This window comes from Ostrea edulis, chromosome 8 (assembly GCF_947568905.1).
Source record: "Ostrea edulis chromosome 8, xbOstEdul1.1, whole genome shotgun sequence".
NCBI lineage: Eukaryota > Metazoa > Mollusca > Bivalvia > Ostreida > Ostreidae > Ostrea > Ostrea edulis.
In genome coordinates, this window is record NC_079171.1 from 52,105,022 (window position 1) to 52,130,040 (window position 25,019).

A 25,019-nucleotide genomic window follows, 5' to 3' on the forward strand; every position below is an offset into this window, starting at 1 on the left:
CTCCCAAAGGGTGTTGTTAATAGGTATAAAGTACCCCTTTCCTGATTGTAAAAAAATGTGGTATGCCTTTGTAGAAGAAAATGGAAGATATAGTCCGAACACAAATCCATGGTATAAACCTATAATTTTTATAGGTTAATGTAATTTTTATAGGTTTAATGTAAGTACCATATATGCGCCTTTTTCACAGGCTACCATGTAATACAAAAGAAAACACCTTTCATCGGTAGTTCGGAGCTTTGAAACGTCAGTATTGATTTGAAAAAAAGTCCTTCTCGAAGGTTCAGCAAACAAACAAATTATGACAATAACAACGTTAATTAACATAAAAAGAATTATCTTACATAATCTTTGATGATTTGAATAAATAATAATTCATTAGTTTTGTAAGAAAAATATGCTACATGCTGAAAGGGCCATGCCGTAGGCCCCGTGCACTGAAAGGATTTAAATTCGATCAAGTATGTTAAGGAAAACATAGAAAATGCGTACTTTTTGTTTTCAAAAAGTATTCACAGAATAAGTTGTAACACCCTCACTAATAAAGATATATTAAATTATTTCTTTACTTGAATCCTTTATGATAAGGCATTCTTCAAGTCTTTGGGGACTTTCATCTGGATCCCTCGGCTATGATATAGGCATTGTATATGCCTCGTTCTCCTTGTATTAATATCAGCCGTGGAGAGCCATCCGTCTTATTCACTAATGACTACATTTCAGTAGGCTAAAAGAAGTGAATAGGAAATGCTCTGTGGCGTAAAGAAGTTTTATCAAGTGCAATACACAATATATGAATGTGCAGTCAACATTCTAATACTCTAAACCGATACCTGTACAGTGACGGACACGAAGATCAGTAGTAAACCGATACCTGTACAGTGGCAATAGTAAACCGATACCTGTACAGTGGCGGGCTTGGTGTTGACGGTGTACATCTTTGTGGAAGTGAGCTCGTAGCTTGCGTATGTCGGGGTAGATAGTGAGATGATCTAATAAAATCAAACAGCGATGTTCTCACATCGCACGTCTCCGTTTAGTCGTCTCTTGTGACAATCAAGGGGGTACTGAGGATCTATTCTCACCCCAATCCCCATGGGCCATTCTTGTCGAAAATAATTGAATTATTTTATATGCAACTTGGGCTTGTTCTAATGTTTGAACAAAATCAAGAAGTCAAGGTAGGAACACTTTGATGCAAGTAGGAAACATAGATCACGATAGCCTATGGATTTCAACAGTCATCTGATTCTCAATTGAAAGAAATTTCCATTACAAGTGTTGCATTTTGTTGTTGCAATGATCGAATTCTTCAAAGTTTTCACCAGGAATCAATGCTACAACACATTGTAAGGACATTAGAATCAAAGTTGAGCTTTATCCTTCTTTCCCGTACAAATCTATGACCTTGAACAAATTACGAGTAACCTTGACGTTATGAATTGACCATCATTCTATGTCAAATTGTGGTTATTATGAATATTCTTTTATTCCTAGTGACTTGATCAAGTTTGGCCAAATATAACATATTATCAAGCTGAACAAGTTTATTTACCTCTCTTTTCAACACTCTTCTACTATTCTTTTCACATCTGGTGCATCAAAATTGGTACCATATAAGTTTTACATCCTCCACTGAATATCCACTTCCCTCCACCAAGATTTGTTGAAGCTCTTCCATTGAATATTCAAAAGGCATGTCATTCACACTCAGGCGACCTTTGTCTCTCATCAGCAGAAGATGCTGAACAGCCCCAAATAGTTTTGTTCCCTTACTGTGTCTTTCAATGCCTATGGATAAAACAAATAAAAAAGAATGAAGTTACACATGTATGTGTCAAGGGTTAAATAATGTTGTATAACGAGTTTTCCCGAGTTCAGGTAGACTCCAAACGCAGTAAACATGACAAAGCTGTTTATTTATCATGGAATCATGAATGTGATAAAAGTGGTAAAAGTAACGTGGTAATCTAAAAATATAATGAATTAAACTCACATACGTCCAACCGCGCATAAAGTTTTAAGGTGGAAAGAATTCTACTAAATAAAATTATTTTTGTTAAATGGATATATATAATATAGTTTTAAATTAAAGTCTTACCATACAAGACAGCAGTAGTAAGGGTAGTAGTCTGGGGTCTCTTTGGGGTCAATGACGTCATGGCCCGTCTGGGGTCAGCCATCCCATAAAGCCGTCTGGGGTCACCCTATAGATGGACCCGTCTGAGGTCAATGACGACATGGGTCCGTGGAGTCACTTTTTGTATAGATCCATCTGAGGTTAAATTTATACCAAAGACACACTTGCTCTGTATAAAAAGACCATTTCTGATATATAATTTTCAATCTCGTTTTGGGATTCCGTGAAGGTAAAATGTAAGTAAGATTTGGTAACGCCTGTTTTATTTCTTGTTACCTTCAACATTTTCATCACCATGAACATCAAGATTTAAGAAGGATAAAGACACCGTTTTTCATTTATTTTTTTTATTCTTGATAGAAAGTCATGTAAAAGAATTTTAATATATAAAGGTAAAATGAACACATTCCATGTAAATGGAAAATAACATATATTCTAAAATAGTTCATTACAATCATTGAAATTTAAGTTAACATTTAGGAATAAAATTTAGTACATGCCTTAAACATCAATTCAAGAGAGTGAAAACTACTGACTAGTAGTTAAATATAAGGTCTGATTTTATAGACCTCATTGGATTTTTTTCATAAAGTCTGCAATGTAATTAATCAACATTGATGTTTGGAGTAAATCCACGCGAACACTGTCAACAATTTCAATCAGAGCTTTTAGCTCTTCTTTAAGTGGGTATTCGTTGGATTCCCTCCAAAAACCAGGTGTTATAACTGGTGCGAGTCCCGACGCTGATGTCTGGGTCTCACTAGCTCCTGGTGTCAATAGAGAGATGGGTTGGGTCAGTGATACATCACGGTACATCGTAGATCTGGCTACCGGTTGTAACGCTGTATATGTGCATTCCGATGACGAGGCGCAGTCCAACGACGCGAGACACACAGGGATATATTTGGGTGAATCGGGATCCGGTATAACGGGATCCGGTGAAATGGGGGTGTACTCCGGTATCACGGGATCCGGTGAAATGGGGGTGTACTCCGGTATCACGGGATCCAGTGAAATGGGGCTGTTTTTCGGTATCACGGAGGTACATGTAGGTAGGCGGAAAGTATCCCTGGTGCACATTCGCTTAGTAAGCTTCCTGTGCTTCTCGGGGTTTTCTTCTCTGTAACAAAAGAAACATTACATATTTAGAATGAAACTTCGAAAAGTTATTAAAGAAAAAATAATAAAAGTAAGGGTATATAGTTTATCTAATCAAGACACCGATTAATAGTCTATACGTGTACACTTGTACATAAATTCTATACCTGAACTTTTTCAGAGTTGCGTCTTCCTCCTCTTCTTCTTGCGTGAACATAGCCCTTTTCTTCTCAAATTTTCTACGAAAAAAAATATGAAAAAGAAATTAATTTTACAATTCAGATAATTTAATTCATCAAGATAGACAGTGTTTTATATTGGTAATTTTGGTAGATTATTTTCACTTGCGAAACTCATCACATTTTTTTTCTTTGTTTTTATTTTTTTTAATTTTATTTAATTCTTTTTAATTGAAAAAGAAGTCTTTATTACACACTACATACCGGGTTAGAATAAGATGGAATTGTTTTTATACGCCCGTCTTAAGATGGGCCGTATTATGTTATGGCCTTCATGTCCGTCCGTCCGTCTGTTAGCTTTTTCGTGTCCGGCTCATAACTTAAATACTATAAGGCCTAGAATAATCAAACTTTGTCAGTTGATACATCTTGGGTAGAAGGTGTGTCGCACATTAAAACCAGGTCGCTGTGACTTTTAATTAAGAAGATATGGCCAAATATGGTAAAACCCTGTCCGGCTCATAACTTGAAAACTATTTGATCTAGAATCATGAAACTTGGTCATCTTATGCATCTTAGGTAGAAGGTGTGTCGCACTGTACTTTAAGGTCACTGTGACATTTAGTTGAAGTGATTTTTTGAAAAAAGTATGTTATAATTGGTACAATCCCTACTCATATAAGAGTTTTGTAGAAAACCTCATTCAAAAATGTTACATCAAGAAAACACATATTTTTTTTTATGATATACTGTACAGCTTTTGTTTTAGCCTATGTAATGTTTCCTTTGTTTCTAACAATAACATGAGAAATTCCACTTGTCCCATGGGAGTAGCATGCAAAGGGCATTTTGACAAGACTAATTAATGAGTGTTTTGTGTAGAGCATCTCTGATCAACATGATCAAGCAGGTGTTATCTTTATCTCTAGGGAATTGGGCAGAGAGATCTTAGCCTCTTAATTGCAGATATACCAGAAATTATTTGTGAAAGTGAATTTGTTTGTTGTGGTTAGTCTTTATTTTCAAAATTAATTTGACATTGTACTATATAATTTTTAAATTTTTTTCTCAGCAACCTATATGCAGAGTATCATTTCTCACTAAGACAACAAATGGTTGCAATATGTATAAAGGCCTATTTCAATGATTAGTATTTTGATGTTTTGTTATGGCTGTGGCATTGTTCAGAAAAAAAGATATACAATGAACAAAGCTGCAGATTATTTATTAATGTTCAAGATACCCATAGGATCAATTAATAATGATTAAATGTTGGAGAGGAGACATCATGATTCCCTACAGATTTGATGATGGCTCTTTGATGAAGAAAGTTGGACAAAGGTTTTTCTCCATTTATTTACACATACTTGTATTGTATCATACATGTCAAATGAATTCAATGAAGTAAAGCAAATAAATGTGTAGAAGAGGAAAAAGAAAACGAGAAAAGAAGAAGAGGATTAAACATTACTATGATATGGTGAGTAGAAAAATATTATTTAATCTAACTGTTATATTTTAAGTATATAGGATAAAGAAGTGATGTAAAAATTTTGTGATGTAGCTTTTGTGAGAGGAAGTTTACCCTACACAGGTCTGACCAAAGTATTTAAGCATATTACCTAAGGTCACGGGATACTCAAAACTTGTTTTTAATTGCTTATAACTTCTTTTTGTTTGAGTAAAATTTAATTTAATTCTTTGGGGGGGGGGGGGGGGTAGAAAATTGTGTGGATTTCTTAGATTGCCACTATATATTGCCTTTCATTTTCTTTAAGTATACTGGGACAAATTATTTTTTCTTTAATGAAGAATATTTAAAAACAATGATAAAAATGTCCCTACATTTTTCTAAAATCTAATGAAGTTAGTGATGATAAAGTTAAGATGTATTGTCATTGGTTTTCATTGAAGCAAGTTGCTACTTTTCTAAAATAATGATAAATTATTATCACACAAGACATACAGGTACTTCCAACCCAGTTCTCCATCTGAGGCATGTCAATTAAGATGTTATCAAGTATTTATGTTTCAAACTTGAAAGAGTGCTTGGATATCAGTATGGTCATTTGGAGTCAAGTTATATGATATATATATGCTTTGGGAACCATATGATTTGACAAAGAAACTATTATAAACTCTAACAATTTGTGGTGTCTTCCTACTCTTTGACTGCACATTAAAGACGAAGCCCGTTTGCAATAAACCTCTAGGATTTACAAAGTGTTAACAATTCATCGTGTTTTCTATGACTGCATTATAAAGAAGAAGCCCATTTGCTATAGACCTCTAGGATTTACAAAGTATAAGAAAGTGCAGGTAAGATGCTATGCATTCATTTTTACTACTTTTGCATTTTGATTATTTTTAAAGTGTGGTAAAAAGTAAAATATGCATGCATGGCCATAACATTTCCATACATGTGTTAGAAAGTAATTTTTCAGATCTATTATGAGCATATGAAACACAGCTTTAAATAAAGAAAGAAATAAACTGATGAAAACTTAATTAAGGGGGTTCGATCCTGTGCTTTTGAGCTCTATATCTAGAATTCTGTATCTAGCTAGGAGATGAAGAAGTAGCAAAAGTTTGATAGCTGACGTATGGAAAAAATTAATCTAATTGAATTAAATAACATGAGAAAGTAAGGTTACATATTGTAAACCACAGGTATGATAATTTCAATTTTCTGTTTTCAGGAGTCAAAAATGGATGCCAAAAGTATCAAGTCATCTACACTTAAAATAAGCGGTATTTTTGCTAGGCTTCTGGCAGGTATTGGTAATTATACCAAGGATGCAGCTCTGAAAGATTCCCTACAAGTGACTGAGGAAATAGAACAAATAGCAGAGGCCATGGAAAAAGACCAATCAATGCTAAGAAGAAGGGTTGCAGACCTCTGTAAAGCTAAGTATCAGCTGAGGAAGGACTACGACTTTGTGAAAAAAGAAAATGAGACCTTGAAACAAAAGATAGAAAGGATGCAACTAGACTTATCCTCATACAGTGAACCATATGACATTTCTGAGGGAAGTCAGGAGTCAACCAGTCAGGATGCTATTCCGCCGACTCAAATTGTGGACCTTTAATTGACCAAAAGAATTGAAAGCAACATATTAGTTTTCATATGGATTGATACTTTAAACTTTCTTACAACCATCCCTATTAATCTGTACAACATTTTGTTACTTATAAAATCCCATTTGTGAAATGTTGAATAAAAAATTAATTAAAATTATTTGGATTTTATCTTAAAGCTTTCCTTTTCGTTCCAGACTTAATGAACGTCGGCATTCAGATCATGAAATTATGTTCAGCAACAAAGAACAATATACGATAGTGATGATATAGATTTAGGTTTATCTTTTTATATTTTTTCTCGAATAATGACCTAGTACTCGATTGGAAAGACAGGCGAGTAAACAGTTACTAGAAATTGATTGTTTTGACAACCCTAATATATATATATATATATATAAAAATCACAACACCAAAATAGACTCAAACGGTTGTTATTTTCTATCTTTAAGAGTTCAACAATATATTACTTATTCTCTTTACATTCAATGCTAATTCTTAACTTTGCAATATATTGTCCTATATATACTCCTGAAGATTGAAAATGAGATAGAGTTTTTTTTCTGTGTTTTCTGGACTTAAACTCTCTCTCTCTCTCGCCCTATCTATCTATCTATCTATCTATCTATATATATATGTTATTTATATTAACTTCAACATAATTAATTTTCTTCATTTTTTATATTTACTTGGGAAAAAATTTTGTGTGTGCATGAAACTTCAAAGAACTAATTTAAATCCTTAAGGGACTGCCTTGATCATTTCTTTTGGAGCATCTCTGATAAAGCAGGTTTTATCCATATCTCTTGGGGAAAATGGCAGAGAGATTAATGATTTAGGCTCTTGATTGCAATTGATGGCATCTGTCTCATTAGAATGGTTCTCCATAGCCAGCCTCTTGTTTTATAAATTAATTTAATGTAAAGTATCTGAATTAATTTGATATTATATTTTATCATATTTATAATTTGTGCCTATCAAACATGCCCCATGGAGAAATATGTGAACTGATTATTAAATAAAATATAGGAGATGCACATCAGAGGAATTCATAATTCATTGAGAAAAGAGAAATAGATATATATACCTATAATTCCTAATAAGTGGTCCATAAACTTTCCAAATGAAAATGATAAGATAAATTGTATATAAATTGTACTGCCATTGAAATAAATATGTATATGTTTTAGTGTCAAGAGACAAGATGTCTAGTAGACGATTCAAGGAGAAGGAGAGAATTCGTAAAAGAAAAAGTAGAATTTCTCAAAATGTATGTATTTTCTTTCCTATATATGTAACTATGCTTATCTTTCTGCACCTTTTGTACAATGATGTACATTAGTTATGACTGACATTCATTGTTATTAGTAATCTAATACCCACCTTTTCTCAATTGAAAACTAAGTGAATGAGATTGATAACCTTGAATATCACAAGCTTTATCCACATGATATCAAATGATTATGATATAACAAATTCAGTGATTTATCACTGTAGTACATGTAAGACTACTTGGGTTTTCAGTTTTCCAATGAAGATGACATTAACAGAACTCCAGTAAACCAAGAACATGAAAATCCTGTTGTTATTAAGGCAACAGAGTCTGGTTCTTGTCAGGAAGAACCTACTCAATCCCTAGACAGTTTTTCAAGTATACAAAATAAGGTGATTTTTTGTAATTTATATATCCTAAAATTATTGATAAGTGAAGAAAGCTATTTGTTAATTTTCATAACGTAAGCAAGATTGATTATTTTGTGTAACATGTAAGCTTCCTTGATTTAGTAGCTAAAAGATCTAAAAAATAAATTTCATTGTCAATTACATGCTTTTTTAATATTTGTAAATATTTTTTTATGATCTAAGAATGCAGCCAACATTGAAGTATTTGCAGTACCCATGTACTACAAAATACGAAAAACTGTGCAAAGGGAAAGAGATGATTCTATGGAAAGGGAAAGAACTCCTATGACAAATTCTGTTACACTGGAAAAAAATGACCAAATATCAAAAAGAAAGGTAAAGCTATATGCAATCAAGTTCAAGGTTTTAATGTAGTGTTTTTACTTTGTTTATACTCTGTATGAATGTAAATAGCCATTTACATGTATAAAAAAAAATTTCATACGCTGACTAAATTAAACCTGTAAAATAAGTATCATACCATATCAAGGATCCTCTTTACACTGCACAATAATTTCAGGATACTTTTGTATAATTAGGTTGATCCACCATTTGATATGAAATAGAATACTCAATTACAATCTGCATTGTATTACAAAATTTGTAAATACATGTTATTCAAGATTTCTAAATATTATATCAGACCAAAGTAAAGTAATTGAAAAACTTTGCATATTCCCATCAGAATAAACAAACACAATTTTTCTCAGTAAAAAGGCATTCAACATACGTTAAAAATGAACAAATAATTCTAACATGTACTCCTTGACGCTATAATTTTCTCAAAGTTCAGTGTATAGAGGGTCCTTAATGTGTATCTCAGTTTCTTTCCTTTTTTAACAGACTTTATACATGAGAGAACTAATGAGGAGAAAGAGAGAAGATCTCATCTACAGACACAAAGAAAAAAAAGAAGATTTAAAACGAAAACAACTGAAGAGAAAGATAGAATTAGAACAAAGAGGTGATAAAGTTTGCAAGAAATTAAATGGAGTAAATGAAGAATACAGAAAAGCTGAAAAAGAAAGGGACGCAATAAGAAAAAGATCAATTAGAGCTAATTTAGAGTACAAGGCTATTGAAAAAGAACGGGAGACATCTCAAAGAAAATTGCGTAGAAATAATCCTGAAAACAGAAAGGCTGAACAAAAAAAAGATACTTTATGGCGGAGATCACATAGAGAAAAACCAGACCACAAGGCTGTTGAAAAAGAACGTGAAACAACACAAAGAAAATTGATTAGGAATAATCCAGAATACAGAAAGGCTGAACAAAAAAAAAGACACTTTACGGCGGAAATTACATAGAGAAAAACCAGACCACAAGGCTGTTGAAAAAGAACGTGAAAAAACACAAAGAAAATTCATTGGGAATAATCCAGAATACAGAAAGGCTGAACAAAAAAAAGACACTTTACGGTGGAAATTACATAGAGAAAAACCAGACCACAAGGCTGTTGAAAAAGAACGTGAAACAAACGCCAAGAAAAGAAAACACAGTGAACAAGACTTCAGAGAAAGAGAAAAAATAATGAATACAGAGTATCGTAGTGAAAAAAGAAGAGATCCTGCGTACAGAGCAAATGAAAAACAATCCGATACAAAAAGGAGAGATGAACAGCAAACATCCATTGACCACTGCATTAGCAATTTTCACAGAGCAGTTGAACAAGGACCAGTATACACTTGTACAAGCTGCCACCAGCTCCTGTATAAGCACAGTGTATGTAAATATTCAGGTGCTTTCTCAGACAAGGACAAAGGGAAAGATGCTGTGAGAAAATTAATTGATATTTGTCCACAAACAGCCAGTGCTTCTGAAGAGATATGGATATGTAAAACATGTCAGTCCCATATAAAAAAAAGGGAAAATTCCACCATCATCAGTTCTAAATAAAATGAACTTTATAGATCAAGGCTCCCTTAGTGACTTAAATCCTCTGGAACAAACACTGATTGCTGCAAGATTACCTTTCATGAAAATTCATCAAGCACCCATAGGTAAACAACATTTTATCAATGGAAATGTTGTTATGGTACCAGCTGATGTTTCAAGCACAATCAAAAATTTGAAAAGGCTTCCCTCTGACACTGCTACAATAAAGGCCACTCTGAAACGAAGGCTGAGATACAAGCATCATGTGTATTGTTTGAATATACGACCTGAGGCTGTTCGTGAAGCTGCAAAGTTTTTATCTACAACACCTCTATACAAAGAACATGGAATTTCATTTGATGAAAGTTGGCAATGTGAATCTGAAGAGCAAGAACAAAATATTGAAATCAATATTCATAGTAATATTGCACAGTCACAATCCAGCTCAGAAGACCATATTGCACCTGCTCCTTTACATGCTGATTCTTCCTCAGGGGAAAGCGCACAAATTGCAGTAAGTCATGAAGATGCAAGAGAAGATACAAATGGTTCTGTAGAGGATGGCTTCAGTGATGATGATGATAAATGGAGTGAAGTGGATAGCTATGAATCAATGTGTGGTGAAGCTGACACACTTTTAACAGCACCAAGTTTTATAGATCAATCAGAAATGGAACATGTGTATAACTATGCCCCTGGAGAGGGAAGTTTACCAATTAGTATTTTCTTGGAGAAAGACAGTGAAGAACTTGCATTTCCAGCCATTTTTTGTGGAAGACGGCGACCAAGTAACACAGAGCGACCGGTCAGAGTTACATATGGAGAAATTGTTAAATCTGAGCTGAGAAATGCAGACAGAAGAGCAGCCAGATCAGTGGAAAACTTGTTTTTTAAAACCAAGAAGATTCAAATGAAATCTTTGATCGATCAAACACAGATAGCTCTTAGAAAAGTAAAAATTAGCAATAAAAACCTTTCAGCCAAAGATGTAAAGGGGGATGCAGCATTAGATCTGATTCATCATGATAAAGCTTACAAGTTTCTACCAAGTATCAGGGGTTCTCCACCATATTTTGAAAGAATTAGTAAGGACCTCTTTGCTTTCATTCGAAATTTGGGTACAGCTACCTTTTTCCTTACACTTTCTGCAGCAGAAACAAAGTGGAATCACCTACTTAAGATTCTTTCACAAGTGGGAGATAATAAGGTTCTCTCAGATGATGAAGTTAGCCAACTAACTTGGCCTCAGAAGTGCCGTCTCATACAGTCAGATCCAATAACGTGTGCTCGACATTTTGATTTCTCAGTGCAGAAGTTCCTGAACAAGTTCCTTTTAACAAAGGCTAATCCCTTATTTGAAATCACAGATTACTTCTACAGAGTGGAATATCAACAGAGAGGATCACCACATATCCACATGTTGTTATGGTGCAAGAATGCCCCAAAGAATGGGGAAAATTCTGAAAGTGAAGTTTGTGATTTCATTGATGAATATATTACATGCAAAAAGCCAAATGAAGATGAGTCGATATTTGATCTGGTTCAGGTTCAGAAGCATAAACATAGCCACACATGCAAGAAGAGGAACAAGAAGATATGTAGGTTTAACTTCCCAAGACCTCCTATGAAGGCAACTACTATCCTAGAACCGCTGAAACAACCAGAAGTGTTGGAGGAGGAACTAACTAAACACAAACAGTCCTGGATGAAAATTCATGAGTATCTTCAAAGTCTTGATGAAAATGATGGAACAATCACCCATGAAGTACTCCTGTCCAGCCTAAGGATGACAGAGGAGGAGTATGTGTCTGCAATTAGATCATCTATTAAAGCAACTACTGTTTTCCTAAAGAGATCCCCACAGGAAATTCGTATCAACAACTACAACAAAGCGACTCTAGAGGCCTGGCGGGCAAACATAGATGTTCAGTTTGTTCTAGATGTATATGCCTGTGCAACTTATGTTGCCTCCTATGTGACAAAGGCACAAAGGGGTATGAGTGAGCTGCTTAGGAAAGCGACAGAAGAAGCAAGACAAGGAAATCAGTCTCTAAAACAACAAGTTAGATGTGTAGGTAACAAGTTTTTGAATGCTGTGGAGCTGAGTGCTCAGGAAGCCGCCTATATATGTCTACAGCTACCAATGAGAAGAGCTTCAAGACAATGCATGTTCATTAACACCAGTCCTCCAGAAGGACGTGTCACCTTGTTGAAGCCAGCAAAAATTCTTGAATCCTTAAATGATGAGGATGAGGATATAGAGTGCTCCAATATCCTCAAAAGATATGAAGATAGACCCCAGGAATTGGAAAATATCTCTCTAGCAGAGTTTTGTGCCTGGTATTCAATGGAGGAAGCAAAAAAAAAAACATGTTCAAGAGGGTCCAGTAGAACTAAAACTGTAGATAATCTTCTTCCAGAACCAGCTAATGTTGAAAATGAAGATGAAGAAATTATTGAAGAGGAGCAAATTGCTAACAATACTGCAGAGGCAGCAAAATACAGAAGAAGAAAACTTCCTCGAATTTTACGAACGGTACACTTCAACCCGGAAAAAGACTCTGAGAAGTATTATCGAGAGCTTATAATGCTTTATTCCCCATGGAGAGATGAACAAAATTTGATAGGAAATTCCAACTCCTTTCAGTGCAGATTTAACGAGTTGGAAGCAATGATTAGTCCAGAAATGGAAAAATATGAACCCTACTCAAATATTGTTAATCTTGCCCAGGAAGCTCTTGCAAATATGGATGATGGCACTGAAGCTTGGGATTGTTTGGCTCCTGTTACTCAACATGAAGATGAAATTGAGAGATCATTAAGACCACCTGAAAAAGACCTCGGTATTGAAGATGGTGACATAGCTAGGGAGTTTGGATTACCTGTCACAGATGTTGAAAATGAGCTGATCAAGTACAGTGAACTTCCAGATGAGGAATACAGAAAGCATATGAGATTTCTGAATGAAGAGCAGCTTGAATTCCTTTATGACACAATGTACAAATTGAAAACATCGTCTACACCAATTTACAGGTTCATGAGTGGAGGGGCAGGTGTTGGGAAAAGTTTCCTTACTAAAGCTATTTACTAGACAATGCTAAAATACCTGAACAAAAAAGCTGGAGAAGATTTTACAACTAGGAATATACTGCTCATTGCTCCAACAGGAAAAGCAGCATATCATATTCAAGGGAATACAATTCACAGTGCCCTTAAGATCCTTCCAAATCAAAGTCTGGCATATAAACCACTTTCTTCAAGTTCCCTTAATACCCTGAGACAGCAGATTGGAAATCTCCAAATGATATTTATGGATGAAGTGTCAATGGTAGGGTTTAGGATTTTGAATTGCATCAATCAACGCCTGATGGAAGTTATGCAATGCAACAAACCATTTGGAGGAATATCATTGATAGCTGTTGGGGACTTATTTCAGCTAAAACCAGTTCGAGATTCTTACATTTTCTCTACTCCACGATCAGATTACTTACCTTTAGCAATGAACATTTGGACAGATTTATTTAAAATGTTTGAATTGAAGAAAATTATGCGGCAGGCAGATAGCAGACTCTTTGCAGAACTTCTGAATCGACTTAGAGAGGGCAATCAGACAGACGAGGATATCAATGTGCTAAAGCAGCGCCTCACAGATAGGGGATCACCTGAATACCCTCAGACAGCATGTCATCTGTTTGCTACAAATGAGTCTGTAAACATGTTCAACAGCTCTGTCATCAGTACATCTTCTAATGCAGTATATACAATTCATGCTAAGGACAGAGTGGTTGGATCAACATCGCCAGAAATGACAAGAAAGATCATTGGGTCATTCACCAATTCAAAAGAGAAAAATTCGCAGCTTCCAAATATTTTACAAGTGGCAAAAGATATTTATGTCGAATTGACTGTAAACGTAGATACAACAGATGGTCTTATTAATGGAGCTTCCTGCAAAATTAAGATTATCGACATTGTGGAGAGAGAATCGCAAGCCTCTGGTGTGATCTGGGTGGAATTTGATGCAACTTTAACTGGAGCCAAGTTAAGAACAGACAGTAGAAGGCTATACCGCTCATGCCATCAAAAGCAGTGGACTCCAATACAGCCAGTATTGAAGCAATATGCAGCTGGACATAAAGGTCAAGCTCAACTACAAAGGTTCCAGTTTCCCTTGAGGGCAGCACATGCCAAAACCATTCATCGTTCTCAGGGGGATACTTTGTCCACAGTTGTAGTTGATCTGACAACAAGAAGAAAGGTTGATCATATGCATTATGTTGCACTAAGCCGCTGCCAATCTCTAGACAATATTTTCATACTCAATCTTCAAGAAGATAAAATAAGTGTGGACAAAAGTGTTCGAGAGGAAATGGAAAGGTTAAGATCAATGCCAATAGAAATGGATCTTAAATTTCTGTACAATATACCGCAGTCCCACAAAATCACATTTCTAAATGCACGATCTCTTCATAGACATATGGAGGATGTAAGAGAAGATCACAACATACATGCTGTGGACATTGCTTGCTTTTGTGAAACAAGATTCAGTCACAAAGATACACTAGAAAGCACTACTCTGGGAAATTTTGACCAGTATAGAAAGGATTGTCTAGATGGTAACTGCCAAAGATCACCATATGGGACAGCTTTGTATATGAGATACCCTGTGAACATAATTTAATTCCATGAATCTTTCCAAGGAATTGAATTGTTAGTTTTTCAGAGTGAGTTTATTGAAAATATAACATTTGTCATGTTGTACAAACATCTCAAGACACCTGTTGAGGGACTTTGTGCAGCTCTTAGGACAATTTCTACAGAGTATATCAACACTACTTATTCAATCATCATGGGCGACTTTAATGTGAACTGGGCAAACCATTCCTCGGAAAAGGCAGCATTGCAAAAATTGCTTGTTGAAAACCTGCATTATGAACAGCAAATTATCACTCCAACCAATGATCATGGATCAACGATTGACCTTGTCTTTTCTAATGTTCCTAGTGACAGAAGTCCACAATATGGGGTTATGGAGGTGTACTACTCTGACCACAAGATAGTTTGGTTTGCTTGCAATTAAGAAAAAAATTGATACATTTTTCCTAGGCCAGAAGAATTATCTAATTAGAAACATGGTAATACTTTATACTGCAAAAATGTTAAACAAAAGATTTTTGCCTCATTAGTTTCAAAATGGTAATGTCTATTATCAGAAGATGATTAAATTTAATATAAAAAGCTCTTAACAATAGAGATGCATACAATTTTAATCTATATTTATTTATATTGACATCACCATGCATATTTTACTTTTATACTTGAAGATTTGACAAAGGCAGATGCTGATATATGTATTTTTTGATATGTTGAATAAATCAACCTTTTTGAGTACTCCCATTTATTGTAAGTTGTTTGCTTGGATAAAGGGCTATCTTACACTTTAATCATTTCATTGAAAACATTTGGGAAAATGTTTTTATATCCTTTTAAAAATCATTAAGCTTACATTATCAATATTTGAAGCAATGTCACATGAGGCCATAAAGTGGGTAAGATTCTTAAAGGAAGGTTGACATTTGGTTCCATGCATACCTATCTCTTCATGGTGATATGTTCATGTAAACAATATGTGACGGGCGTATCATGTGCCGTGGCGGTGCACTTTATTGTTAATTACGATATTTAAAAAAAAAAAGAAATGTTTACCTCCGGTGTAGAATAATGGAATCTTCCGCGTCCTCAAATTTCCTTTTCCTGGAAGGTGAGGACTTTGTTGATTGGTCATTTTCAGTCGGATCTTTGGGAGAATTTCTTATTGAAAGAACAACAAAGAATTGTATAAACTACTTTTATTGTTCTGTTGAAAATATTGAAGATGTTAGACAACAACGAGTGAATGTGAAATATGAATGGATTAATTTTTTTTATTTGAAACTATTTCAATTCGATGTAAAAAATACACTATTTGGTAAAAATCGACTTATGCGCTTGAAAATAACGTTCAAGAGGCAAACTTACCCTGACTCAAAGGACACCGAGAAGCTTTCGCCTAAGCGAATCCATTCGTCTTCGAAGTCTCGAAAACTTCTTGTAGGTGAAGACGTTACGTTATCCCTGTAATGACAACGGCCCAAGAAAGATAACTACGATTATCTTCATCAGTGCCCCAACCTACACTTTTGGGTACAGACGTCCCGCTGGGATTTTCAAAATACCCGCCATAGAAAAACCCATACCTTTCCTTTGTAAATTCTGATTCAATCATATACTTCATACCAAAATTGTGACCTGCTTAATGTATAGTTGGTGCCCATGCAAGTGCGTATGTAAGTGCACACACCCGGGTTGTAGTTAGATCGTGGAAAAATGTCCTAATATTTCATGATTACACATTTTATTAGAGGATGAATTCCTGCGGATAAACCTACCACTCATTAATGTAATGACAAGTCAAATTGTCTACCCATTGATATAACAATTTGATGAAAATCGCTTCCCATTGATATATTTAAGGTGGAATGCTACACCAGAGAAATTTGACGTGGATGAAAAGTACAGGATATGTTAAACAACATTTTGAAAAGAAAATAATTCAAAATGCACTGTATTTCATAAAAAAAATACAGTTTTAGTAGAAAGTAATTTGAAAAAATTTAAAACCCCTGCTGGAATCGAACCCCGCGACCTGCAGTTCAGAAAGCAACGTGCTAACATTTTGAAAAGAAAATAATTCAAATGCACTCTATTTCATAAAAAAAAAATACAGTTTTAGTAGAAAGTAATTTGAAAAAAAAATTAAAACCCCTGCTGGAATCGAACCCGCGACCTGCAGTTCAGAAGGCAACGTGCTACCTACGGAGCTACTTGGCTATGCATTTAAATTTGAAAATGAATTAAGATATAACCCTGATAGTGATATTTTCATCCATGTTTCAAAAGGAAGTCAGTCATTATGACGGTGTAGAGATCTAACTTAACTTGTCAAAAAGGTGGCCCATACCAAAGGGACGTCTGTATAAACCAAGATATAGGTAGAGACCCCCAAGGGTAACACTACAGCAACAGTCGATTAAAAATACCATAAAATAGATTCAAAAGCTCTATATAATAGGTTATAACTTTTGAATTTAAATTAAATTTATAATGAAATTAAATAAATAAATTTCGATTATAGAATATAACACTTACTGAAAATTGAAAAATGCTTCTGCCATCCTAATTGTTTTAACTGACCGGTTTCCTTTGTCAATGGTGAATTTTACATAAAACTTCCCCTATTTAAACAATTTTGTGGATTGAGAATGTTACATGCACTTTAGAATACTTTTCTTTTTAATCTAAAATATATTACATTGCGTGGGAATCGGAAAAAAAAGTTTCTCATCTCACGTGATTTTTCCTTGGTGACGTATAATCTTGTTCAAATTAGTAGCGGTCTTCTTTTGTACTTTTAAAATTGCCGCGACCTTCTTTCACAGTTGCGCATAAAGTATAGATATCCGGAACACGTGTAACTAATGTGATAATACGTTTTAATTTGTTAATTGTCTTGCATTAACTCTGCCTTGAACATTACACACACTCACATGGTCTACGCACGGTCGGGTAATTGGGCATGCTACAGCTGTTGACCTAAACTAAAATTGTTGCGTTCTCTAAAGTACAATCACTCTGCTTATTTTTTTTCTTAAGTACATTCGGGTCATGTTACCGATATATATATATATATATATATATATATATATATATATATATATATATGTGATGCTGTACATATGGGTCCATTGTTATTCCATTATTTTTTTACCATATAAAAATACCGCGAACCCATTACACACTTTTTTATGTGTATAAAAGCACAAAGAAACCTGTAGCATAAAAGTTTACATATCTTCATTCCAATTATCTTTCAAGTATGTATTCATTTTCACAAAGTTCATAATAAAATTTCAATAACTCAATGTTTTGAGAAATTACATAGGTAACAATTAAGAATTTTAATTTTAAAAAGTCTAGGTACATGTACATTATCTGTATGAATCCCCCCCCCCCCCCCCCCAAATTGTTCAATACAAATTATAGTGATAAAAAAAAATTCAGCTTCAGATCCATTTTTAGCCGGGCTTATTGCTCAAAGAGCAATTGCCGGCTATAGTCAGCCTGTTCAAGCAGGATGTTGACCGCACAGCCGCCAAATTAAATTTACGTTCTAGGATATAGTGCATAAATTCCCAATCTCTGTTTAAACACACATTCAAAATGCACCTAAGAAAATGATGATACGCTTTAAAAACGTCAAGAAATCATTTAAAGATAACGATTTATTTGTGGAAGACAAATCAATTAAACAAAGTTTAATTTATATGACAATATTTTTGACTACTGCGTATGAATATCAAAACGTAAACAAGATAGCGTGGGTTGAAAAGCGAATTGAGTCCTGAGAAGTTTAGCTACATTTATTGCATGTATTGGCCACTGTTGAAGAAAGAAAACCTGTAAACGTAAGAAAAGGAACAAGGAGAAGAGAAGTTAACATGGTAAATATGACTTTTTTTGTATATTACACTCAGATTGAAACAATAAACAAGAACAGATTGGGACAAAAATAGTTCCTCGAATGCGGGCATTGCAGGCAAATTTCACGTAACTTTCAAAGATTTATGTATTTCTATCACAACAACGTAACAATTTAAATATGGGCGTTCCTTTTTTTTTCTACATGTATATTGAAGCCTATCGATCAAATGTTAGAATGTAGAATATATTCACGATAACGTGATAATGTTTATGGAAGTTTCGTAATTCGATCCAATACAAGCCTATGCACATAAAAAGCACATAAATTATGATGTGCAAAGTTCAATGATGAAAATTAGCATAATTATTTTGTTCAAAATGGTGCTACATTACCGTAAGTGGTATTGAGTCTTGTCAAAACAGTATTGAATCTTGCCAAAACAGTATTGAGACTTGCCAACACTTATTCTTATTTTGATATTGAATTGTTTCCTTAATTGTTACTTGTACTTAGACACTGTCAGTGGAGTTACATGTAAAGTTGTAAGATCAAGAAGTGTCTCTTACACATATACGTTGGTTTTATTTAGAACAAGTTATTTGTATTGGGCTCTCTTTATATGTCTCAATAATTTAGATAGATGCCTGTAGATATATGTGTTGTGCCTGTAGGTTAGATTTATTTTTAACACATTTTGCATGTATGTAACATGCTTTGTATTAAAGTGTCACAGTTTTTTGTACCTACATACTCATGTACCATCCATTCACTTCAATTGAATCAACTATTTTACTATTTTTTGGGAAAATGACTACTAACCATTTTGTCCCAGTGTTAGAATTTGTTATTTGAACTGCAAGGAGTTTTACAAGATTTGTTATAAAGAAAATCCTCATTCTCATGACATTTCCCTATATAATTCAATTTTTGGACAATTAACCACTAAGCCAAGAGTAGTTCACATGTACATGATGTATGCAAGATAAACACATACCTCATATTTCCTTTTTTAGTTAACTAGTCAAATATGTGTTACAAGGACATTGGATTGTTAATTTTTATTTTTCTGATTTTAAGAATATTAGTTGCAGTGCATAATGAATAATTTTACCTATCATTAGCAAGCTTGAAATATCTATGTTCCTGCTTGTACATTATATTATACTAGTATTGTATCAAATTTGAGGGCATTATACTAAATTACTCTGTTTATTGTCTACAACATCACATTTTTTATATCTTATTTCTTCTTATTTTGCTCATCAAATTTGTTTACGCTGTACGATGATCAGCCCATGTTACCTAGTTTGAAAAATTATCAGATAAAAATTTTGAACTCGTAAATGTATAGTGTTTGTTCTTCCTTACCTTACAAAAAGAATGTGATCAAGTATGATCCATCACCTTGAGCTAATATTGAACAGGATACTAAAATAAGATGTTGCACAAGTATACTGCATATAGTGTGTATATATTTACTAAGTAATAGTTAGATCGTATTAAGTAAACATTTAGCGATTAAAGCTGAACACGACTCGTAAATAGGCATACGCCATATTAGTTTTCCTCTCTCCTATATCAACACTAGGGTATATAAACCCTTCGCATTCGTTACACCTGATTGCTTTTACCTGGTCGTCGCGGTGTGAGCATGTGTATTCTATATCTACATTGCCCTACTTGTTTACGTTTTATTTCATTGAACGTGAATTTGTGCTTATTTCACTTTGTAATGCATTGACCTGTGCAACTGATATCGAATAAATTTGATAACTTTTTTCCTGACGTGGCAGAGGCATACAGAAGTCATTTTTGTTGCGCCGAAGTATATCACAATGACAGAGAAGGAGACGTGTGTTCAGGTAGAATCCGTGAATCAAATGATTTGAACAATGAACAAAGCTGAGGCTTACATAGGGCCTGGAGGAGTACAGTCTGGAGAAACTAATATGGCGGACAAAGATAGCTCCTCTACCTTTTACGAATCGTGTTCAGCTTTAAGAAGGGGCGGAGGGAGCACATCGACCTAGTCCCTACAAGTTTACCGAAAGTTTACTTAATATGATCTAACTTACTTAGAACATGACCCGCTTCTCATTGGCTGTTCCCAAGTTCTGCGCCAATCAAATGTTTCCTCTCTTTCGTCTTTGTTTACCAAAGCTGTTAAATGAAAATTTGACCCACTGCGAACAGAAAACTCTTAACAATGAAGTGCATCACTTAATAGTATACTTTGCGACTGCTGATTGGATGAAAGAGTGGGTTGTGTTCTAAAGAGAAAGAAAAATGTACCTTCTCGAAGTAAAACCTTGTAATCTTAAATAACACAGGAGCATACCAAAGCATGAGTATAAGGGAATGATATTTAATTGAGATACTATGACAACCATTGACGCATTTTATTGATTGTGATATACAGTTTCTGTTTTCAATTTTGTTTCCTGTACTTAAGCCCGGCTTTCAGTACTTTGATTCAGAAATAATTAAAAGAAAACGAGGTATTTAAGGATGATATGTTGACATTATATGCGGTATTGCTATATCTAGACTTGGAGTCGTCTCTCTCTGTCAGTACTTACAAATGTATAATTTGTGTTCGCTGTCTGTATACAAGGAGGTACAGTTGTGTATAGAATATATCTATCATCAGTAAAAATCAATGATGTCCAAAAAAAAAAAAAAAAGTTAAACAAATAAAAAAAAACAGTTTCAAAATCAATCTCACAGAAAGGTCAATGGAAATGAATGCTGTGTGGTCCAGATCACTGCTTGACATGACATTTACATAGAGATTTGCAATTTATTTATGTTAACAGACAAACACCAAAAAAAAAAAAAAAAACCCGATTGAAATGATTATATTAATTAAGAATATTTCATATCTGATCTGATCGGGGAGGGGAGGGGGAAAAAAGTGTATACGGGTATTTAGACAGTGTGCGTCACGTGAATAAAAATCCGTGCTATATTCGCGCTACCCTGTTTCTGTGGGAGATGACATGATGATGGTCGCAAAATTTTTTCTATGGACATTGTTTGTGGTCGTTAATTCCACGTGCCAGAAATGTTGGCCAAGCACTCCGTCAGTGGTCCGATGTTTGGAAGCGAGACAAATGCAGTGCGTGGAACTGATGTTGGGAACGGAAGGTATTAAAGACCTTTGGGTGTGGAGCTGTCAAACGCAACTAAAATTCGGAGGGGAGAACACTGACAGTGGGGCGATCATTGGAGTAGACCTAATAAGAAACAGATTTGGAAGAAAGTGTCACAGTCGTGCATGAACACTTGGTAAGTAACTATTTTATAACATAATGAAGATGATGAAACAAATGCTCTTACAATTTTTATTATGATACTTTAAAAAAAATAATAAAATATTGTGTAAAGATTTAAAACCTTGTTCGCGGCTTTTGTAAACTGTTAACCTTTGAGCACTTGTGAGATCCGCTCCAATCTCTATCCAGAGTTATCGTTCCTATTAGGATCCGACCCTTTATTAAAAGAAAAGGTGTTCCGAATGGATGTAAATATAAACTGGTACCCTTCCTATTTAAAAAACTGGTATTGTAAACCACGTTGAGTTCACCATTGATTCTGATTAATACTTAACATTGTAGGTGTAGATATGAAGTCATCATCGACTATGACACCTGTCGGGACCGGAGAACAGAGTTCATCTTCTCCATCACCCCATGATCAAACTATTGCTGTTACTAGTGTTAGTCAGACAACTGTGGCACCTGTCACCACAGCCGGGACCGGAGAACAGAGTTCATCTTCTCCATCACACCATGATCAAACTATTGCTGTTACTAGTGTTCGTCAGACAACTGTGGCACCTGTCGGGACCGGAGAACAGAGTTCATCTTCTCCATCACCCCATGATCAAACTGTTGCTGTTACTAGTGTTCGTCAGACAACTGTGGCACCTGTCGCCACAGCCGGGACCGGAGAACAGAGTTCATCTTCTCCATCACCCCATGATCAAACTACTGCTGTTACTAGTGTTCGTCAGACAACTGTGGCACCTGTCGGGACCGGAGAACAGAGTTCATCATCAGTGATATCAGCTTATACAGGTAGTAAATTATTTAACATCTCTTTTATGCAGAAATAAGAAAATACACTAATATTTATAATATAAAAATATTATGACAGTGATCTTAATTTTTTTGTAAGGAGAAGAACTGTAAAAGAGTTTTTAAAAAACTCGAATACTTCAAGCAATATATATCTTTTTTCTTTTCTTTTTTAAAGTGATGAATCGAAAATCTACTATTAGAGCTATGACTGGAAAAAGGATGTGGAAAAGGATTTCTAAACGTAAGTAACTACTGAATTCTATGGAGACCAGAAATTCATAGACCTCAAGCAATTCTTATGTGCATGGAATTTTAATAATTTCCTATTTTAAACTGAAGACGAAAATTTCAATGAAACAAAATAAATATTGTAGAGTTACATCCAAAGGAATACAGAACCAGTTCAACACCAACATCTGGAGATAGTTCGTTCGATCAACCAGAAGTGTCAGGTTGGTTGAAGATTGTAACTTCCACAATTTTAGTGTTTTGTATACTTAATTTTATTCTTTTGATAATGTTTGGGAGAGACCAATGTCAACGTCTTATTAACAGACAAGTAAAGTATAAATCTCGCACTAAGTCACTTAAGGGTAGATTTTTATTTCATAAAAATAAGATATGGAAACCTAAGAAAGGTAAAGTTCCATTAAGCGCATTACCCTCGAAATCAGAATTGGAACTCAGAAGGATTCGTACTAATTCTTTATCAGACGATGATGATATTTATGATGAAGTCTTTGATGTACGTTCAGTGTCTTCAGCATAAAATTTTGTAATGGTTTGCATAAAAATAGAGGTTTAAAAAAATAACGAACCATTTTATCTTGATAGGTTTCTTTGCTTGGGCTACAGTAACTACGGTAGCTTTGATCGTTGTCATCCTCAAAAGACTTTTGTCCCAGAACTACTGTAAATGCCATTGCACGGCTCATCCCGAACCTAACCAGCAATCCAACCAGCAACCCAACCAGCAACAACCGTTTGAGAATATTCCACTTGTTACCTTGCATACTCCTCCCTCTGCGGCTTCAACCCCAAGTTCTTTAAGCTTCAGCACCCCCGATTCTGCAAAACCTCTGGTACCAGAAAAAAAGTTTTCACCTGTATCTTCTCACACGCGATCGAAATGCGTAAAAAAAACTTTAAAGATGTCATACAAGTAATTTTGTATCAGATTTTGTGAGATTTATGTATTTGAAGAAATGTTTGTAGCAACATGTTTTAAGACAGACAATAGAAAAAAAAAAGTTACTTCAAAGTACTTGTAAGGTGCACGCAATGGACATTCAGTTTTACTTTCATGTATCAGTACATTGAGGGTATATTTTATCCAAAAAAAGATTTTTTTTTTGCATGGTGTTATCGTATCTTTTTTTTCCGAAGGATAATTATTTTGTACTGTCTAAAATATTAGGAAAAGAATTTTTTTTGGGGGGGGGAGCTAAAAGTAAATTTCAATATTAGAGTTATCTTTCTTTGAACACAACACTTTAGTATATATATATATATTCATTTTTTTTAAATTTCTTAATTTGTAATGTGAAACAATTTCGTGAGATTTTTTTTTTATTTACATAATCATAACTCAATACTAAAACTAGTATACATTTTAGATGAGTACTTTTCTTTTTTTTTTAAATGTTTTCTTAAAATTTCCTTCATTTGTAAATTGATGGTGGTTATCATGCTTGTATAATTTTTTGTGATTTTTTTTCCATATCATTTAACTGATTTTATGACTATTTGGGATGATTACTTGTACAATTTTAGAATTTTTTTATGATGATAAACAGTAAACAACACTTGTATTTTATATTGTTCTTGAAAGAATTTGAGATACACTTTTTTAAAAAAAAACAACAAAAAAAAAACAAAATGTTTTATTGTGATGACTTATATAATTATTTTAAATGAAAATCTTGAATACTTTTTATTGATTTTTGAAAATGATTCTTGTTTGTGATGCTAATCACTACTTGTATAATTAGTGTAGATGAAAATCTTTTTGTGATGCTACACAGTACTTTTGTTTTTGAAAGATGATACTCAAAAAGATATTGTTGGAGTTTTTTCTTTGAGTGATTATTATTGATTTTTAAAATGATTTTTTGTGATACTAGTCACTACTTGTTCAATTATTTTGGATGAAAATCTTTTGCAAATACAACACACTTTTTTTTAAAGATGTACTCAATATATAAATAATATTGTTGGGTATTTTGACAAAGATATTGCTGGAGTTTTTTCTTCGAGTGATTTTTATTGATTTTAAAATGATTTTTTGTGATGCTAGTCACTACTTGTACAATTATTTTGCAAGTACAAGACACTTTTTTTTAAAGATGGTTTCTGATTATAC

General features: G+C 34.1%; 4 protein-coding genes across 5 annotated transcripts in view; all 4 read left to right on the plus strand.

Moving 5' to 3' along the window:
* The first annotated feature begins 7,699 nt into the window (after window positions 1–7,699).
* LOC130046595 (nuclear speckle splicing regulatory protein 1-like) lies at window positions 7,700–10,075 on the plus strand. The gene is made up of 4 exons (XM_056147701.1): window positions 7,700–7,765; window positions 8,020–8,160; window positions 8,362–8,514; window positions 9,434–10,075. Exons 1-4 carry the CDS (start codon window positions 7,700–7,702, stop codon window positions 10,073–10,075), a joined length of 1,002 nt encoding a protein of 333 aa, XP_056003676.1.
* On the plus strand, window positions 8,275–16,929 carry LOC125661445 (uncharacterized). The gene is made up of 2 exons (XM_048893449.2): window positions 8,275–8,514; window positions 9,022–16,929. The coding sequence occupies exon 2, from the start codon at window positions 10,077–10,079 to the stop codon at window positions 13,143–13,145; it is 3,069 nt and encodes a 1,022-aa protein (XP_048749406.2). The 5' UTR covers window positions 8,275–8,514; window positions 9,022–10,076; the 3' UTR covers window positions 13,146–16,929.
* Window positions 13,149–14,735, plus strand: LOC125663339 (ATP-dependent DNA helicase PIF1-like). Its single transcript, XM_048895631.1, has one exon. The coding sequence runs from the start codon at window positions 13,149–13,151 to the stop codon at window positions 14,733–14,735; it is 1,587 nt and encodes a 528-aa protein (XP_048751588.1).
* A 2,407-nt stretch (window positions 16,930–19,336) lies between the features above and the next one.
* The window catches only part of LOC130049183 (uncharacterized), a 5,741-nt gene continuing 58 nt past the window's right edge, over window positions 19,337–25,019 (plus strand). The window contains exons 1-5 of one of the 2 annotated variants that reach the window (XM_056146433.1): window positions 19,337–21,863; window positions 22,193–22,654; window positions 22,833–22,898; window positions 23,032–23,109; window positions 23,492–25,019. The exon at window positions 23,492–25,019 is cut by the window's right edge and continues 58 nt beyond it. In XM_056146433.1, coding sequence (XP_056002408.1) covers window positions 22,201–22,654; window positions 22,833–22,898; window positions 23,032–23,109; window positions 23,492–23,823 — 930 coding nt within the window. In that variant the 5' untranslated portion in view covers window positions 19,337–21,863; window positions 22,193–22,200 and the 3' untranslated portion in view covers window positions 23,824–25,019. Of the gene's footprint in view, window positions 21,864–22,187; window positions 22,655–22,832; window positions 22,899–23,031; window positions 23,110–23,491 lie in introns of those variants that run through there. The other variant, XM_056146434.1, reaches the window with a different exon arrangement.